The sequence below is a fragment of the Aspergillus foveolatus genome (genome assembly GCF_047715535.1).
Source record: "Aspergillus foveolatus strain CBS 279.81 unplaced genomic scaffold BDW70scaffold_71, whole genome shotgun sequence".
NCBI lineage: Eukaryota > Fungi > Ascomycota > Eurotiomycetes > Eurotiales > Aspergillaceae > Aspergillus > Aspergillus foveolatus.
In genome coordinates, this window is record NW_027396135.1 from 75,444 (window position 1) to 93,711 (window position 18,268).

General features: G+C 51.8%; 7 protein-coding genes and 1 non-coding gene across 8 annotated transcripts; 2 read left to right on the forward strand and 6 right to left on the reverse strand.

The window, feature by feature from the left end:
* Positions 1-820: 820 nt before the first annotated feature.
* Positions 821-2,582, reverse strand: BDW70DRAFT_143236 (general substrate transporter). Its single transcript, XM_073738080.1, has one exon. The coding sequence runs from the start codon at positions 2,444-2,446 to the stop codon at positions 908-910; it is 1,539 nt and encodes a 512-aa protein (XP_073592285.1). The 5' UTR covers positions 2,447-2,582; the 3' UTR covers positions 821-907.
* Positions 2,583-5,007: 2,425 nt separating this feature from the next.
* Positions 5,008-5,079, forward strand: BDW70DRAFT_t157. The gene has a single exon. It is a non-coding gene; the product is annotated as a tRNA-Glu (tRNA).
* Positions 5,080-5,615: 536 nt separating this feature from the next.
* Positions 5,616-7,304, reverse strand: BDW70DRAFT_153317 (major facilitator superfamily domain-containing protein; the record flags this gene model as incomplete). Its single annotated transcript, XM_073739612.1, has 6 exons — positions 5,616-5,883; positions 5,935-5,971; positions 6,017-6,527; positions 6,582-6,833; positions 6,883-7,054; positions 7,099-7,304. 6 exons carry the CDS (start codon positions 7,302-7,304, stop codon positions 5,616-5,618), a joined length of 1,446 nt encoding a protein of 481 aa, XP_073592286.1.
* Positions 7,305-7,901: 597 nt separating this feature from the next.
* Positions 7,902-10,168, reverse strand: BDW70DRAFT_111457 (Zn(II)2Cys6 transcription factor domain-containing protein). The gene is made up of 5 exons (XM_073734548.1): positions 9,947-10,168; positions 9,289-9,885; positions 9,026-9,238; positions 8,708-8,982; positions 7,902-8,655 (listed from the first exon to the last, which is right to left on the reverse strand). The coding sequence occupies exons 1-5, from the start codon at positions 10,054-10,056 to the stop codon at positions 8,156-8,158; spliced, it is 1,695 nt and encodes a 564-aa protein (XP_073592287.1). The 5' UTR covers positions 10,057-10,168; the 3' UTR covers positions 7,902-8,155.
* Positions 10,169-10,526: 358 nt separating this feature from the next.
* On the reverse strand, positions 10,527-12,144 carry BDW70DRAFT_143252 (Zn(II)2Cys6 transcription factor domain-containing protein; the record flags this gene model as incomplete). The annotated part of the gene is made up of 2 exons (XM_073738081.1): positions 11,497-12,144; positions 10,527-11,438 (listed from the first exon to the last, which is right to left on the reverse strand). Coding segments are annotated over exons 1-2 (1,184 nt in total), but the record flags the coding sequence as incomplete, so codon positions are not given.
* Positions 12,145-13,773: 1,629 nt separating this feature from the next.
* BDW70DRAFT_171371 (putative MFS drug efflux transporter) lies at positions 13,774-15,655 on the reverse strand. Its single transcript, XM_073743200.1, has one exon. It carries the CDS (start codon positions 15,513-15,515, stop codon positions 13,845-13,847), a length of 1,671 nt encoding a protein of 556 aa, XP_073592289.1. The 5' UTR covers positions 15,516-15,655; the 3' UTR covers positions 13,774-13,844.
* A 376-nt stretch (positions 15,656-16,031) lies between these two features.
* BDW70DRAFT_153321 (uncharacterized protein) lies at positions 16,032-16,933 on the reverse strand (the record flags this gene model as incomplete). The annotated part of the gene is made up of 2 exons (XM_073739613.1): positions 16,032-16,704; positions 16,740-16,933. 2 exons carry the CDS (start codon positions 16,931-16,933, stop codon positions 16,032-16,034), a joined length of 867 nt encoding a protein of 288 aa, XP_073592290.1.
* A 172-nt stretch (positions 16,934-17,105) lies between these two features.
* Positions 17,106-17,921, forward strand: BDW70DRAFT_163509 (uncharacterized protein; the record flags this gene model as incomplete). The annotated part of the gene is made up of 5 exons (XM_073741310.1): positions 17,106-17,193; positions 17,280-17,481; positions 17,536-17,608; positions 17,669-17,727; positions 17,780-17,921. The coding sequence occupies 5 exons, from the start codon at positions 17,106-17,108 to the stop codon at positions 17,919-17,921; spliced, it is 564 nt and encodes a 187-aa protein (XP_073592291.1).
* Between the last annotated feature and the right edge of the window lie 347 nt (positions 17,922-18,268).

An 18,268-nucleotide genomic window follows, 5' to 3' on the forward strand; every position in this document is an offset into this window, starting at 1 on the left:
TTCCTGATATAATCACTCAGTAACAGGTACATGATATCAGCTTCGCACGTAATTATTCTAGAGACAAGTATCAGCCTAAACCACGAGACCATCCTTACGCGGCGTGAAGGAAGGCATTGACTATGTACTATTTGGATCGTACTGACTCAAGCTCATATAGGATCTTAGTTTTATTTATTTTTATTATTTTGTTTGATGGGAAGGGGTGAGAATAAATAGGAAGGCGATTGGGAATCTCAAGCAAGAGCTCCCTCATAGTGGGACAGCCCCAGTGGATCCATTTACTAGCATAGAGCCAGCGATGTCAACACCATCTCCATAATGGCGGGTCCACTAAAATCGCCTTCTCGTAACCTAGTCATGATGGTAGACAAGGAATTCGCTCATTCCATATAACTGCTGTCTGCACTCGAGGCTTCGATTAAAGACTTGACCAGTATCTGAGTGCCATCCAGTGCTACAAACTTGATTAGCAGTGGAAAGATTGGCAGCCAGCACCTCAGTGCAATTAGTTCAGGTTCACCGAGCCGGAAAGGGCATTCAAGTCAGTCAACGAGGGCCGTCGGACGTCTTTAAAGTGACAATCTCAGGCCTTGACTTTGTTGACCTCAAGCATTAACGGATTTACACGCCCGATATAAGGATAACTTCAGAACGCATTTTACGTCCCGTGGAATAAGAGAAAAGAAGGGAAAAAATAGAAGAAGCGGCAGGAAAGGAAGGAAAGGAAAGAAAGGAAACAGATAAGTGAAGGCCCTAATCACATCTACAAACCCAAAGTCAGTTCAGGCTTAAGGGAGCCTATTCAAGATCATCGACGTCGTATTGAATCATACTTGTATTGAGACAGGAACATAATGTCTAAGAGTATGAGCCTAGGAAACAATAAATCCATTACCTGCAGCAACTAAGCCATTTCGATCTGCTCCTCATCTGTCCCCTTCTTCTGCCCTCCTGCACCGAGCCCATCATCAGGAATGACATAGGTCGCCCACTGCCTAGCAGGAACGCGATCCTGGAACAACCGCTCAATGTCCGCGTTGCTGCGCCCCGCCGTCTCGCCCACGCAGAACCACGAGTAAGCCAGTAAGAACAGTGTTGTGCCACCGTAGACGAAGCCGATCATGGGTCCTAGGTTGCCGTCATAGTAGATGTACGGACTCGTAAAGACCATGAGCCAGACGGTCACGAAGAATACGCCCATAGCGCACGAGGTGATCTTGTTTCTGTTCCGACCAACGGACATCTCCGATGCGATGGAGTACGACAGCGTGCCGATAGAGAAGTTATAGAAGATAATGTTGATGTATGCGAGGACGACGATGCCGATACCGACACCGCGGGAGAAGGAGCCATCGGGAGAGCGGGTGGTGCCTAGGCCACCGACGGTGATTAAGGAAACGAGGATGCCGATCGAGCAGACGATAAGGTTTGTGCGGCGGTTGATTTTGTTTCCCAAAAGAACGGAGATGGCGACTGTGATGATTTGCAGCACGTAGATAATGGTGTTGATGGTGAAAGGGTCCGCGACACCGATGGACTGCGCAAAGACAACGCCGTAGGTATACCAAAACTGGATACCGTTGATCTGCTGCACGAACATGGCGCCGCACGCGTAGAAGAGCTTCCGGCGCTCGACCGGGTCTGTAATCAGAGAAGCCCAGGTGGCGTCTTTGGCTTGCTCACGTTCGAGCTGGACCTGGTTTTCGATGGTCTGGATGTCCATTGTGGGATCGTAGTCCCGGTTGCTGCGGTTGATCTTGCGGAGGGCCTTGATGGCTGCATCGCGCTTGTCTTTTGTCATGTACCATACCGGGCTTTCGGGAGTGAAGATCAGGCACAGAAGCATTGTGCCGGGAAGGACGACGAGAAGGCACATGGGGATGCGGTAGGACTGGGCGCTCTGGATGCTCTGCGTGCCCTGGTTGACGCAGGCACCGACGAGCTGAGAAATCGATTGCATGAACTGGAAGCACATGAGGGCAGGACCTCTGATGGCCGATGGGGCAACCTCGCCGATGTAAATCAGACAGGTGGCAGTGAACTGCCCAACACCGAGACCAATCAGAACACGGCCGACGTAAAAGACCGGGTGCGAGCCGAACGAGCATGCCTGGACGATGGCTCCGGCAATGATGCAGAGAGAGGCCGAGAAGAAGACAGCGCGTCGACCGAATGCCTCGTTGATCGGGGCAGCGGCCAGGGCGCCGACAAGCTCGCCCACATAGATAATACTGGCAGACAGCGAGAGGAACGTCGTTCCGAGCGAGTAGGAACCGTCCGGGTCTTGCTCTCCATAGTCTTTGGCAAACCAGGTCATGCCCTGAATTCCTGTATAGTAGATTGTATCATAACCATAACAGAGGGCACCGATGGCCGCCACCAGGCAGTAAGCGATTGCCCGCCGATTCGACTTCCAGTCGACGTTAAGCTGAAGGCCTGCCATTGGGCAAGAGTGAGCGAGCTATTAATATCAGGAAAGAAGGGGCAATCCTAGATGAAGAGGACTCAGGAGCCCTGCAAAAGAGCACCAAGTTTGGGGAACCAGCACAAAAAATATAGAAAAAAATAGAAAGGAAACTGGCAGGGTATGGAGCGGTGTTCTTTATAAGTTGGCCTGCTAATGGGAATGTCGTTATGGGCCATGGCAGAGCCAATAATAGGAGAGCCGTGTCGTGAGAATATCTCCATGGGGGTGGGCAGACCCTGCGAGGGGAAGGTCCAAGATCCCCGACTTTCAGCCAACATGGGGCCCCTCCATCCAGTCATGATGCCCGCCACCTGCCAAGGCAGCCTGGAGAGTTGCAGGTGGTCGCACTCGGGCAGAATCCGAGCATCGGATGGAGAACCCCATCCCGAAGATACCCCGGGGACCCGTGCTAGCCCGATAGCGGACAGCAAACCGGGCCGGGTCTGGCTCATTCCACACGGGTAGCGCAGCGCAAAACGACCCCCACGGGGCGCCGAGCCCAGAAAACTTTACTCTCTAAGTGCTTTCCAGACTCTGCCATCGAGTCACCGAAATTCGACGGCAGCTTGGCGGTCCGTTGGGGAGATCGGCCTAGCAACGGCTGCAATGCTCGTATATTGGCTTCCCGTCGGGATGACTTCTTGGCCTCGTGCTCTTCCTCTCCCGAGTCTATTCATCCTCTACACCGGCCAGTCTCTGTAATGGCTTCGCAAATTTTTCGAATTTTCTTCGAAGGTGCTGCCAAGAGTGGGCGGGGCATGTGTCCACTGTCCACTGTCTCAGAGTATGGTACACCCGCTGCTCATTTGCAGGTTTTCCCGATAAGTGACCGGGTGAGGTATATCTGGACCCCTGGTATCCACCCGCTGAAGCGTAAATCACTGATCGTCTGGTTTCGTAACTTTATGATCCGCTTCAGGCTTGGACTGCCAAGGACCAAGGCCCAGGGCCAAGGGGCTAGAGGACCAGAGTCCTCCAACCAGCGGTTCAACCCCTCAATCTCAATATCTGGAACAACGAAGACAATGTCTGGAACGACGAGGAAGGCATGGAGAATCAAGCCTTATAGATTCATGTCATTGAAGGATCTCGTAGATTGTTTTCCGCGTGGGTCGGGTGTGCGCTGGCTGTACAAGTTCATAATGCCGCTAGTTCTTCATGCCATGCTTTCCCGATATGTTCCATTACGCGTCACTATCCTGTTTAAGTATCTAATCCCATTTGTTGATGTCAGTGGCGATCCCATTCCCATGGTAAGAACTGGTGCTGGATGTCAAATATTCTGACCAAGGTTAGGTAAGGGCTAGGTGATTTTTATTGCCAATACTGCGGTGCTGACAAGCCTTCTCAACAGATACAGTTATAAACTCAATGTGGCGGACCATGGGACCTCAGTCCACTTGTTGGAAGTCTCATTAGGTTGATGACCCCGGGTCTGGTTGATCGTTATTAATTTTGACTGCTCAAATCGAGTACGAATGTAGTGTTTTATAACAGACCTTTTCTATACAACGTTGGCGGGCTGGGCTAAGCGGCATGAATTGAAAGAACGTAATGATCAAAACTTAAGTAACAGTAATAAGCTCAACTATTCCACTGAACTAGTCTGTCGAAGCTGACGATCAATTGCTATTATCCAGTCCATGGTACTGTAATCTTCTCCGCGGCGCCAGAAGCATATCTCGCGCACTGGGTAGATCCTGAAGCTTCTCTCTTCCCTAACATGCGAGACTCTGAGGGAAAAGCGACTTCCGACTCTTTCGAAATCCTTGAGAACACTAGCACCCTGGATGTACAGAAATTTGCAAGCACCCGCACGAGCTGCTGCGAGTTTATACAGCAGACTCTATTTTTTCCCCGATGAAACTAGTGGTTTGATGAACTCGATTCTTATAATGTCCTGCTGTCTAGAACCTTTCGCCAGTAAAGCCATGTTTTCAAGCAATGCACCCGGTGAATAGGCTTTTGTCCTAGGGTCATTCGCGTTCCATCGCATGTTTTTTGCCGCTCGGTCGTGCTGTGGAGATTTGGAGAAGTCAAGGGAGATCGTACTGCACACCTGTTAAACATAGCCTCATATTCGTGCGAGCATTTGAGCTCAGTGATATATCGATTCTTGTGCCTGAAGCCAGGGGTGACTACTATGGTTATTATGCTAGATCCCGAGGTTGGGGCTTTTGTAGAGTTGATTCCGGATGCTCAGACGGGAGTAGTATTACTTTTGCTAAGTTTGGCAGCGGCAACACGGAAGATCAATGAGTGCAATTAGGGGACAGAGAATCAAACGAGGTATGACACGGACCTGGCTTGGGGTCAGAGGTATATCATCGTTCACTGCAAAACCAACACCACTCATCGCGGAAGCGATAGCAGGTAGTAACATATAAATCACGCTCACACGCTCACTCTTCACTGGCATTTCAAGACTAGGGTACTCTTCTCTCTTATCCACGATTTTCTTGAGTTTTGCCAAACCTCGGACGTGTATTAATTTTTTGTTATATATATTTGGGGTAAGACATAATCTTCAACAATAATCCGATGTGGTGTAATGGTTAACATCGCCGTCTCTCACACGGCAGCTCGGGGTTCGATTCCCCGCATCGGAAGCATTTCTTTTTCTTATTTGCGGCGTTGGCCGAGATTTTGCCAAGCCGCGAAGCTCAAAAGCGGTGACCGCGAGGCTTTGGCAGTGCTTAAACATGTGTTATTCTTGACCGCCCTGCTCTCTGTTCCTGGCTTCGTTCAATTCCGTTCCCCTTATCGCCAACTCAAGCTCTGGTTGGTATTGCCAGAGTGAACCTGATAACAATGGCATATAGTCGCTGGCCAACAACCAATGGATGGAGGTCCGCATTCCTGTAGGACTAGTTCCGTGATCTCCTTTCGAGGGTATCTGTTAGCTTTGGACTTTTCGGATCTGCCGCTGAGCCTTTCCGACTGGTGGTACTGGACTGAAACTAGGCGAGATGAACGGCAGTTATATATCTGTCATTGTATAGCCGTCTAATGCTGATTATCTATCCGTCTAATTTTATGCACATTGAAGGCAAAAAACCATCCCTTTATCCTACGGTAAGTCGAGCAACCATCAACTGCCGAATATCTTCCTGACTGTTGCCAAATGACCCCTTGGCTCAGAAGGTCAAAGCGTATATTTGAATCCAGCCAATCCTTCAACCGGCTTTCCCCCAGCATCAACCCGTTTATTCGCACGGTAAAACTTCAATGTTAACACACCCACAATCAAAATCATGATTGCATTTGCCAACATGGTTGTCAACAGGCCGGGGCGGTAGCTTGGTGCGTCTCGGGCACGAAAGACGGTGGTTCCGAGGATGCCTCCGATGCTGCCCCCGCCTATCAAGGTGGCGGACGTTAAGGCTCGTTTCCACTGTCCGCGGATGTTATTGCTGCGGGAGGCTTAGCTGTTGTTTTTGATGCTAGAGAGAAGAGGAGCTTACCTCTGCCATGATACAAGAGCGGGACAGTTGGCGTTGCCTAACGCAGTCAGTATCATCCTTACCAGTACGGGTCGTCACATACCTCCGATGGTAGCCAGAAAGACCCCAAAGTAACGGGGCGCTGGACTATCCAGATAGCCGAGTAATCCCAAGCCCAGCAATCCCATCGCAGCATTGATAGCCACAATTGGGCCTCGAATTCGCCACTTATCAGCAACAACACCCTGGATAAACATCACTATTGCAGCGGCAACATACGGCGGCGCGACAAGGCACTGCGCCTTGACGACAGAGAATCCCATGCTATCCTGGAGAATGATTGGGAGAAAGTACGCAATCGAGTACGTATTGGTCGTGGTTAACATGTAAAGGATAGCATACAGCCATACCTTGCTATCCTTGGTATTGCGGAGGTATCCTTTTAACGTGAACGGTTCCGCATAAACATCTGACCGGTCGTTTTCGATACTGGCAATAATATACGTGGCTTCGGAATCGTTGAGGAAGTGCCATGATTTGGGTGATTGCTCGGGGAAATCGACTAAGATTATGTACGACCCTAAGCCGAGAACGCAGGTGAGGATTCCTTCGATCTGCTTTGGTTAGAGAGGTAATCATTCGTTTGGGGCCATGGTTCAGTGGCATACGATGAAGATCCACCGCCAACCCGCAAGCCCTCCAATACCGCTCATTTGCATCAGCCCGTATGCTAGAATACCTCCAAATCCAGATGCTGTGCTACCAATGAGGTAGAAAGCAGCATTCCGTTTCTGTAGTTCGTAGCGTGGATACCAGGTACTCAGAAGGTAAACACAACCAGGGTAGAAGCCCGCCTCGAGAGCTCCGAGGATAACCCGCAGTCCAGCCATGGAGGGCCATGATGGGACGAAGCCGAAACCCTGAAGCTGTGAGCAAAAGCAGCACGTGGCGGGAATTGTGTGGACTCACAATCATAACAGCGCCCCAGAACAAGACAATTGCGGAGAGGAAGATGCGCGGTCCAACCTTGCGGATAATAACGGTTGCCGGAATCTGGAATATAGTATAGGTGATGAAGAAAACAAGTGAAGTTATACTATATCCATTGTTGGAGGCGTTCATGTTGAGATCGGGTTGCATCCTAGGCCGTCAGCAGGAATTTCCTAGACGCGGCAAGAGACATACCCAGCCACAGATGCCGCACCAAGGTTTGTTCGATCCAGCAAACTGATGCAATAGAGACAGCCCAACGTGACGACCAGGCGCAGATCGATGCGACGGATGAGTCTTTCCCGCTCCTGCGGGGTGAATTGGTTGAGAGTTTCATTATGGTGGACAGCGGGCTTCTCGACCTCTTCAATGTGGGACTGAATACTTGATGGTTTCGACATGACGTGTTGAGAAAGAGTACCCAGCCTATGAGTGAGGATGGAGAAAAGACATGGGGATGATGACCTATATAGCCGAGCAAGCAGCTTCCCCGCATTCGGTCCAACCCCGGATTTCTCCAACGTCATGGGCACAGACATGCCTGATTGCGGACTAACTCCGCTGGTAGTAGACGGGAGAAGGTCACTAGTGAGATTTGGGAAAAGACTTGCGCCATTGATCGAGCGCGGGGAATTTCAGCCATATCGTCGAGCGGATTTAGTCCGCTGTTCTCGTAAGAGAAGTCAAAAGAGGCCACAGGTCAAATATGCCACCGTCCGAGGGCGATTAGTCAATACTCGTTAGCATCACTGTCGATATGGCAATAGAAGTGCTGGGACACCGCATACTCAGCAGTCGCAGGCTCTCGCCAAAAACTGAATGACATTCCATAGGCCGGTTCAAGATCGCCCTGTTAGAAGCATTTCAAATCCGGATTGCAGTAGGTCACCGCTTTTCGGCTAAAACCACGCTCTGAATATTTTCAGTTGCTGAAGCCGTCTCGTGCAAAGGATCTATCCTGACTCTCGGACCGCTCATTATTGTTGCTGGATTAGCCGTCACCACAGAAGCTATCGCCGACGTGTTCAAAGTGTACCGACTCCGTGCCAGAAAGGTCGAAGATAGTTCGAGCCGTCTGTTGAAGGTGCTTCGTGGAAACGCTGGTACAGAGACAACAAGCTTCCAACGGTAATATTGCGGGCGGAAAAATAATTCACGGAATTGGCTTGACTAGGCAGAGACTCGACTCACCCAGCTATCTTATGCGAGGAGTCGAACACTTCAGCGATCAATCATCTAATACCAGAGGCAATCAGTCGACATGCTGTCCAAAGCCCGGCGAGAACGAAAAGTCTCCATCGAACAGAGCCGGCGCCAGATTAACCTCCCACCCCACCTGCACAGATTTATACATCTTCGCGACCACGGAGAAAACATCACTTTCCGGCTCGCCCTCTAATCCGGCCGCGGCAGCCACCTCACCCATGTTCCGGATCACCGTCTCGAGAACCGCGAGCACATCTACTGTTTTGCGGACGGTCGCGACATCCCAGGAGGGATCCTCAAAAATGGAAAGTTGGTACAGAACGATTAGATTGTGGACCATCTGCGCAAAAATCGAGAACGGAAACCCGATGTACTCCACCGGCGGGATAAAGAGGAACAGCTCGAACCATGTTTTGGCGGCTTCAAGACAAGCATAGTGGTGCTCGAGTTGCTGGAAATTGAGCGTCGTGGTGGTTACGGGAGAATTGGTAACAGCGGATTCGTGAAGGGTGAGGGTAGTATAGTGATGGTGGAGAAGGAGTATTCCTAAGATGTTAAGCGGCAAACATCCAGCTGGTGAGAATGAGAGAGAACATACTATGCGCTTGTGGCTGTGCCGCAACGCGGGGCTGGATGCTCTGTAGCTGGTTGTGCATAGAGCGGAGATAGAAGGCGGGCGGCACTTGAATTGAGTCGGAGGTAGGGGCGAGCCCGGTGGTCATGTTGATATTATCTGTGATTTGCTGCAACCGGACCTGTTGGACTAGGATCTCATCGTTTATGCATTCTCGCTGCTCCTCCACATGGCGCAGACAGTCGGCCATGAAAGGGGTCCAGCGCAACGAGTCCGTTTTCTGCACGAAAGTAGAGATTCTGGAGATCAGCAGCAGAAGCTAAACAGGAGAGGAGGAAATACATTGATGTGATGAGGAACGATGCCAAGACCGCCCGGCGCTCCTCCAAGGACTGGCCAGGGGTTGGTGCGTTTTCTTCCTCTTCCGTGTAGACGCACAACGCCATCATCTTGGGCTTCGCGGATGGGTTATGGATACCGAGCTCATATACTGCAGCATGGACAAGCTGGGTGAAAACGTGCAGATTTGCCTTGTTATGTACTTGTTGGTTTGACCTGTTGTAAGATCAGTGAGCGAGACCGAGTGCGAAGAAAGGACAAATTACCAGCCAAGATATATCAAAAGCCCAAGGAGAATGTCAATGTCTGTGCTTGCCGAGTTGTGCACCATCTGTTGTGCAACAGTGGTTTTGATCTTATCATTCAAAGTCCGCCGTTGCGAAGCAGATTTGCTCGTGACGGACATGATACAAAGCCAAGTAAACGGTCTCCTCTCGCGGAGCCGCTGCGCAGTCATGTCAGGTGATATATGTACACACGGGAAGTATGGGAGGAGCCGGCCGCGAAATGTGGCCAGGTACTCTTCGGCCTGCAGCGATGTCGGCTCGGATGGGGTGGAGAATGCGGCGGGAGATCGTCTGGTGGGTTCGGAGGCATTCGTGTCCGGAGTCAACGTGGTGGGGATCGGCGGGAGTACAGTATGCTGTGTTGCATTATCGCGAAGGGCATCGAACGAGGAGTCTGGCGTCGACAGAGCATTGGTGATCGGATTGACCGCTGGGGGCTGAACACCGGCGCGAAGCAGCTCCACCAGATCCTCCAACTTCTCTTCCAACCGGGCGGCTTTCGACCTCGCGGATTGCCGAGTCGATTGACGTTTATGCGACGGAGGCTGATGACATTCTTTGTCCAGACGCTGGCATCTGCAAAACACCCTCTTTAGTCAAAGATCCTCCAGCAACCCGAGTCTTTGGCTGCTCTTACCTCTGGCACCGTCCACCAGCTCTCGGAAAGATGCACTTGCACTTGGCGGTGGAACAATTGGAGCAGGCGCGACCGTACGGAGCTGGATAGGTATCCGGTTCATCGTCCATCGCGGGCAGTGCAAGTGCAGAGCTGACATTGGTCCCTGCGGGGCGAGGTCGAGAATTAAGAAGCGAGTTTCGGTATAAGTAAACAAGAGGGCTGCCGGAGCGCTGACATAAGCGCTGATAGGCCTTCCTAATTCGGTTAGGTCAGTAGCGCGGGGTTAATATTATCTCCGCTCTTCCATTCCCCCAATGCTCCCATGGCCCTACATTTATTCCCAGAGCCAGACTGCAAGATTTCAGACTGATACGGAAATACAAGGCCACGTGATCTCCGATGGCTTGAGCGTACATCGCCTAGTTCTAGAAGGTTCTCACCCTCTTATATGTATATATAGTGGGGGGAAAAGGAGAGACAACAAGATTAAGAAGAAGGAAGAGAGCAATCGTCAACGAGATAGAGAACCAATCGTCATATGGCATCCGATTTTTAGTAGGCTACGTTCGTGTAGTTGATACAGTTTCCTTCTGCCCCGTTCCCCTTTGAGGGTATCCACAACACAGACATATGCTATTGCCTACCAGTCTCAAAACTGTTATATTCCTTGCATTATTTGAAACCAGTATAGACCCCATCCAGTAACTTCGGTACCTCCATCCCCAAGCCATAAAGAGTCGCAGTACAAACATAAAACCGTATAATATCTCGCCCAAAACGCCATGCCTATCCATATCTCATAGTTCCTACGGAAGTTCTCTTTATATTCTCAATCATCTGGTTTAACTTCGCCCGCCTGATCAAAAGAGTCTGCGATCGTGTGCAATGTCTGCCCAAAACTCTTGACTACTTCCTGTAGATACTCCATATTCAGCTGTGCAAGCCGACTACGAGCGGCTGGCTGTGTTTGCACCAGGGTCTGACTGCGCTTGCGCAGCAGCTTCAGTAGACAGTTTGCCTGGGCCACCAGATCCATGACGAGGATATGGCCCAGCTTGATTTCGTTGCCAATGGGGACCTCGTAATCGCCAACGCTTACGCGGATGACGCTTGTCGACAGTCCCTCTTTGGCGATGTGCTCAAAGCAAGCCTCGGTTTGCTGAAGCACGGCCATGACGCAGACGAGGTCGGCGTAGTTGATCTGGCAGGTAGGACATCCGACCAGATCGCGGCACGCGTAGAGCACATTGCCGGTCACCTTGAAGATCCGGTCAAGTTGCGGACTGGGTTTCCATTGCATCGCATCTTTGACTTCGGGAACTTGAGCCATGAGGTTCGCACGGCATTGGCAGGCTCCTTGGAGCGGTGGACTGGAGCGTGATGCGCCGGGGACGGACATGGACGCCGGGTTGGCAGTAGACGTGCTGTCCTGTCCTGGGAGCAGAGTTGGCTGTGTTGTCGGCGTAAACACATCTATGCCTTCTGTACCGAGGCGATTCAGGTCGATTGTCTGCTGATCATTAGCCTGACTACAAGCAATGAGGCTCAAAGGGAGGGATTGGGTGTACGTTTTGACTGAAATCTAGCGTCGACCAGTCGACAAGCTGATCCGACATCTCCTTTGACCAGTCAACCGTCGTACCGAACTCATGCCCGGATGCCTCATCAAGGGTCAGCTGGTTAGCGGTGTCAAGTTCCCATTCCATCAACATACTGTCTGATGGATTGGATTCCGAGATCGAGGTCGCTGCCGTCGCAGGAGACTGGTGATTGGATGATGTCGACGACGAGGTATTAGGGGAACTCGCAAATGAGGCCGTCGAGCGCGAACTAGTGGATGGGGTGGTGTATTTGCAGGGAAGGCCCCGACCGGTGCACCTGTCGCAGGCATTCTGAAGCCCGGTGCACTTGACCTTTGCAGCCCGGCATGCATCACATGCCGTGATTGGACGACGCACGACGGCCCTTGTCCCTTCGCTGCCAGGACACTGCCAGGTCTGAATCAGGTTGAGGGGGATCTCCTTGTTACGCGACTTGCGACGCTGCTGGGGCGTTGACGGCATCTTGGGCGGCATCAACAGCAGACCGATGGCAGATTGTAAGACTTTCGATCCTGCGAGGGATGCGGCACGAAGGAATCTTCTAATATAGTAGATTTGTAGAGTAGTGGGACTGGCTGCTTCGACAATGGGAATTTCCTGTTACAAGGAAACTGAGAGTCGATTCGCACTTTGCAGCCTTTGGAGGCTAAACCAAGGCTAAATGAACTAGGATCGCCTTAGTGGATGATGTGATCACATTGTCCACGTTGCACTGGGTAGATCTATCTGGACAGGGCACTACACCAGCGCCGTGGAGTAATTGCCCTGTTCAGACTGAAGACCTCGAACAGCCTCACTGCAGGGGCTGATTGGTAATTTAGCAGTCATTTTGCCCATCGCTGCTTTGAAAAGGCACCGTAAGATCGCAACTATATGTAGGCTGCCCGCGCAGTACAACGGCACTCTTACTACTTCGTGCTAATAACCCTACTCATGTCAGCCCAAGAGCAACGAGCACATATGTCTCTACTCCCATAACTCTCAGAAATAAATCTTCTGAAGGCTCACATCGACTGAATAATAAGTGATTTGGACATAGCCACGCCAAGTCTGCAGTCGGGCCCCCGAGCTGCCGCCGGTTCAGCTGAACAACGGTGTCCCAAACCCCTGACCAGAACGACCCCAATCCAGCCCCACGCAGTGTTCCTCAAGACGGAAAACCAAACCTGCCGAACCTGCCATCGTGTCCCGTGTGCCCGTGGCATAGAGCCGCGTTGATCTCACCCTGCCAGCCAACCGTATTTCTCGTAGCGGAGGGATTGGCATCACCTCATCAGGAATTCAAATACGCCATGACAATCGTTAGCTGGAGCTGAATGAATTGGCCGTCACTTTATTGGAGACCTGGGAGTGCACGAGTTGCAGAGAATGTGCTTCCAGGGGCTCAGATCCTGCGACATCTGATTGCTGCAAGAATGGCTTCCAGATCCAAAATTGTCCATTCTGTTCTCCCAGTTTATATCCCTTTGGAACGGGTTTGACCGGTTCGGTCTGTCATGCAGAACAAGGATATGCAGTGGACGTGCTCGACGCTCAGTAGGCTGCTATACTTGCTGTCCTGAAGCTAGGTTAATGAGACTGAGCGCACCAAAGCCCGAGCCTAAGTTCAGGTTTGTTCTAGACTGAGGATAAGATGTATCATTCCCCCGCCATCCCCGCTAGACTCCGCCCCCGGCTCGTGCTGACCATGCGGGCCGTTGCGCAGCCCCAGAGGATTTAGAATTCTTCATAGTCTGGAGCGTCTCTAGTGTGCTCGCGAGTCAGCCCACTGTGAGGGGGGCGCTATAGATGGGGGCAGAAAAATGGAGTCATGCAAGTGTCTTTCACACTTGGCCAGGCGACATTCACTTATTTGGAGGGGGCATACCAATCAAAAAAACAAGTAAACGAAATATTGTGGGTAAACTGCATGGTATGTTCTAGGATTTGAAGATATTACATGACTCAGGGTGCTAAGTAATATCAGATCAGATGGCCGAAAAGCACGACATTGTGTATACCTATTGCATTCGCAACGAACTAATGCAGGAAGTCCCTTCAGGATAGAGGATAGACTAGGCATTTCACAGGCAGCAAAGAAACAGATATTAGGATAAGACCGGGGTTGACATTGACAAACGCTGTCTCCGAGGGAGACTGCTAGCGGGAAGAATTGTCTGAAATCTATGAATAAAATCAGTTTATTACAAAAATTGTGCACTAAATTAGACAGCTGTGATTGGAAAGCTGCAGAAACATTGAAAGCCTCCTTCACCACAAAGAATTCTTTTTGGTGAGAAAGACCTGGCTATTACAGTCATCGGCATGGAATCACCCTAAGCAGCAGCAACTGCAGCAGAAACCCCAAACAACCGCTCTCGCTTCATGAGCAAGCTCAGCACCGCAACAAGAGCGCCGGCAGCAATCTCCAGTGCATACGCCTTGCTGATACCAGATACGATCGCCTTGAGCACTTGAGTGTGGGTTTCGCTGCTCAGCGTGTCCAGCAGACCACTGGTCCCTTGAATTGCCGCCTCAATCTCCGAGCGAGAGACATTCGGGAGGATTTTGGGGATTTCAGACAAGCACTCGTTCAAGAAGATCGCGTTCGCGATGGCCATGACGATGGTAATACCCGCGAACTGCGCCAGTGTAATGAATCCTACGGCTGCCGGGACGCCTTCTGGCTTGACGACGGCCTGTGCTACGGCAAAGGATGCCTGGATAAAGGCACCCACGCCGACGCCCATCAAAACCGTGTACCCGTAGATTCGGCTGGTGGAGGTGGCTAGATCGACGGTGTACATCAGCGCGCCGCCGGCCACAACCAGAAGACCGCCCACCAGGTACCAAGGCATGTAGTAGCCAAGTTTTGAGAGGAGGGCTCCATTAGTGAGAATTGTGACGACCATGAGGATGATAAAGGGGAGTAGGCGAACACCGGCGTCAAGGGGCCCGTCGCCGCGGCTGAACTGGAAGAACAGAGGAAGCATGTAGATAGGAACAAACGCAGCGGCACCGGCGGCGGCCGTGGAGGAAAAGAGGATGAGGACCGTGCGTGAACCAAAGAATTCGACAGGAATAATGCGACGTTCAATAGTGGTGAAGACAAGGAAGACCTGCTGCAGACCGAGGATGATGAACAGGACGCCAGATGCCACAAAGCAGCCGACGACTTGCCCCGAGTTCCATGGGTAGGTTACTCCGCCCCACGAGATGGCGAGGACAAAGGTAGTCAAGGCTCCCATCTGCAAGATAGCCCCGACATAATCCAGTTGCCGAGAGCGCTCTTTCAGTGAAACGCCCGGCCGAGGATCCTTACTCGGGAGCAGGAACAGGTAGACCGGGGCGCAGGCAGCCCCAATTAGCAAATTGATGTAGAAGGCCCAGCGCCAGCCGACTGACGACTGGCTGAATCCGCCTCCAACAACGGGACCCAGGACAATACCAATGCCCCAGGTCAGGCCGGTTCCGCCGACATACAGCGGCCGCTCCGACATCGTCGTCGTCATGGCAAGCAAGGTCATGACTCCAACATAGAGGCCGGCACCAGCCACTCCGCACAAGGCACGGCCCACGATCATTACATTCATGCTCGGCGCTGCTCCGCAAATGGCGGATCCGATTTCAAAGACCGCGACGTTAAAGAGGTATGTCCATTTTGCATTGAAATGGCCGTAGATCTTTCCCCAGATCAGGTTTGTGGCGGTAGCCCCGAGTAGGAAGGCAACGCTGAGCCAGGTCAATTTTTCGAGCTCGCCGAGGGATTTGATAATGACGGGCTGAATGTCGGCGACAACGGTGTTATCGAGGGCGTAGAAGAAGATCGAGGACCAGATGCAGAAAACCGAGAGCCACCATTTCCACCCGTCGATGTCGCGCGGAGGAGTCTCAGGTTCGGGGACAGTGTCCCGCTTCGCGTTCTCAGGGATGGAGCTGTAGTTGGTCGAAGAGCCGCTGCTCTCAACAGCCTCGTTGGGCGCTTTGTCTTCAGTGTAGTCAGACATGGCGTGGTATAGAGGATGGTCAATGGCACCAACGGGCAGTTCGAATTTTAGGGCCGTAAGGCTCTGGTCTTATACAAACAGTGACTTCTGGTGTCTCACCAGCATTTGTCAGGATTAATAATTAATTATTTGGAGCAAAAGAACTGATTTTTAATGAGACTTCGTTTGCATTCTCTGGCGAGACAGAAAATCATCGGAGCCCTACCTAGATAGAGATGATTGTCGGCCTTGCCCGACTGGGACAGCTTTCGGGATTTCTATTGCCTCTTCAGGATTAGCGTGCGGAATATTCCTTCCTTTTTGGTCAGCCATAGGGGCAGACCAGCCGTGGCAGGGACTGCCTAAACCCACGCGCCCATAGCATTACGCTAAGGAAATCGTTCTATCTAGACAACCTGGCTTATCCTAAGCTACCGTCATATGCAATAGAGATCTGTCTTAAGAGTAAGGATTCTGCATTCTGCCCAATTATCTTCTACTACCCTATCTATGCCTTCTTCGTGGCAAACACAATGGTCAAAGGAGTTTCAATTCGCACCTTCCGCCCCCTAATGCTCTCTCCAAATCACTCCAGAGATGCTGAATCTCATTCTCGGGGACAACCGGCACCCAGGTGGCGAGGTATCCCTTGAACCACTTCAGATCCTGCTCGTCAGCCCAATCGTCGTCGCCTTCCACCCATAAGACCTCCTCCGATTCCTTAACCCGACTTTCTTTGCTGCGAGGATCGAGACGATAACTTTCGATGCTGCCCTGCGCATTTACGTGGATTCGTTTTACCTGCTCCCACACATGCTGAGGGAATTTGAGGCAGTCCAGCGCCGTATTTACGATTGAGACTGCGTGGTCCAGCAATGGGCCTGTTGCGCGCTTCGAGTACTCCTCCCAGATTGCCTTCCATACATTCTGGGCCTTTTCGTTGCCCACAATACGAGGCACGGTGTAGTGAGTGACGGCGAGTGTTCCGCCGACTTTGAGCTCTCGTCCGATCTCACGGATCGCCACCGCAGTGTCGGTCCACTGGATACATTCGGCGGCAATGGCGACATCGATAGTGCCAGTCTGCACAGAGCTCTTTTCGGCGCCTTCCTGGGGGAATCTGAGCAATGCTCTTGATGATGCCGTGTCCTTTTTCAGAAGGCTTCGGGCGAGGGTGACGTAGCCACCATTGGGATCCGACACGATCACGCTGGGGAACTTTGCAGCGAGAGCCGCAGAAACAACACCGCAGCCGGCGCCGATGTTATGGGCCCCGGACCATGAGGACTTGGCTTTCCGGCGTGGTAGGAATGAATGAGTTCGAAGAAGGATGGCGGGTAGGCCGGGCGGTAGTCCAGGTAGTCGGACCGGTTGACTCCTTGCTTGAAAGAGAAGCCCACTTCTTCGGCTGGGGTGGTCGTTGCAACGAGAGACGACATCTTCCTTCGCAGGCGGTTGGTTTCGACGATGTGAGGGTCCTTCAGGGTTTGCTCCTTTTGCCATCCATCTCACGGGGCTTTGGCCTTATGTAGTCGGCATAATATTGCCTAATCGGAGTCGAAGGAACACCATTCGGCTCTAAGGGATATATACTTGATATTTTGACCGAGAATGCGGTATATCGGGGTCAATTTGAGTAAGAGCTCCTCCGAGCTGGACTACGACAGCGAACACCCTCGAAAAGATGGCATAAAAAGCAGTTCGTGACGGGGCAATATCAGATCACCGACCTACAATTTACACGACTATAGAATCAAACCGCAAGCGAAATTACTGAAAGGACAGTGGAAGTCGCCGTTAGCACCCACGTGCCGGACGAGTGGAAGAACGAGAAAGTCGCCAAAGCAGATCGGAATGTCGCCTGGTACCAGGCAGCCCTAAGCAAAGTCCCCGACATCGCCAGGGAGATCTTTCTCGACTACTCTGACATTCCTGAGGACAAGATCACAGCTCATGTCCACCAAGTACGAGACCGGGCCTGGGACATGTAAGCCACCGTTGCACTGGTTGAACCTGCACCTTCTTTCTCTGACCTTTCTAGCCTCCCATTCCCCTGCATCGGCCTCTTCCGGTTCCTCGGCTTCCCCGCCTACCTCCAGCCAGTGTACCCCAGGGTTCTTTCGCGCATTTAATCCGGGGAGACCTTCCTCGATCTCGGCTGCTGCTTCGGCCAGGATATCCGTAAACTCGTGCATGACGGCGCCTCGGGCGAGAATCTCATCGGCGTGGACACGTAGCCGCGGTTTCTAGAGCCTGGGCTACCAGCATTTTAAGGACAAAGATAGTCCCAAAGCCCATTTCCTAACCGGCGATGCCCTTGCTGAGGATTTCCTGGCCGAATGGCGCGGGAAGATCGACATCATCTTCCTCGGATCTTTCTTGCATCTATTCAGTTTCGAGCAGCAGAAGGCTATTGTGGCGCGTTGAGCCGGTTGTTGCGCGGGAAGAATTCGCTCGTTTTTGGACGCCATCTGGCTACGACAGGGAGGGGAGGTACCCTGAAGGAAAACGCGTGCAGGTGGTCGCTGTACCATCACAGCGAGGAGACTATCCGGCAGTTGTGGGAGACAGACGCAAGTAAGAAGTGGGAAGTCACATCCGAGTTGACTCCGTATGCATCAGAGTCGTGGGATAATGGGGTCAAGTGGCAGGCTGGGGATGAGGTGAAGCAGCAGCGGTTCGTTGCCAGGAGGGTTTGATATCGAAGATTCTGGAGATAGATTCCATATAAGGAAATAGATAACCCGATTGAATATTCGTGATGGGTTTATATG

Excerpts from the sequence above, each read along its gene's own strand:
- BDW70DRAFT_143236 (XM_073738080.1), bottom strand. The coding sequence starts at position 2,446 with ATGGCAGGCCTTCAGCTTAACGTCGACTGGAAGTCGAATCGGCGGGCA.
- BDW70DRAFT_111457 (XM_073734548.1), bottom strand. The coding sequence starts at position 10,056 with ATGGACGATGAACCGGATACCTATCCAGCTCCGTACGGTCGCGCCTGC. Across the intron at positions 9,886-9,946 it reads GCTGGTGGACGGTGCCAGAG|ATGCCAGCGTCTGGACAAAG; the intron begins GTAAGAGCAGCC and ends GGTGTTTTGCAG. Across the intron at positions 9,239-9,288 it reads CTTTTGATATATCTTGGCTG|GTCAAACCAACAAGTACATA; the intron begins GTAATTTGTCCT and ends ATCTTACAACAG.
- BDW70DRAFT_171371 (XM_073743200.1), bottom strand. The coding sequence starts at position 15,515 with ATGTCTGACTACACTGAAGACAAAGCGCCCAACGAGGCTGTTGAGAGC.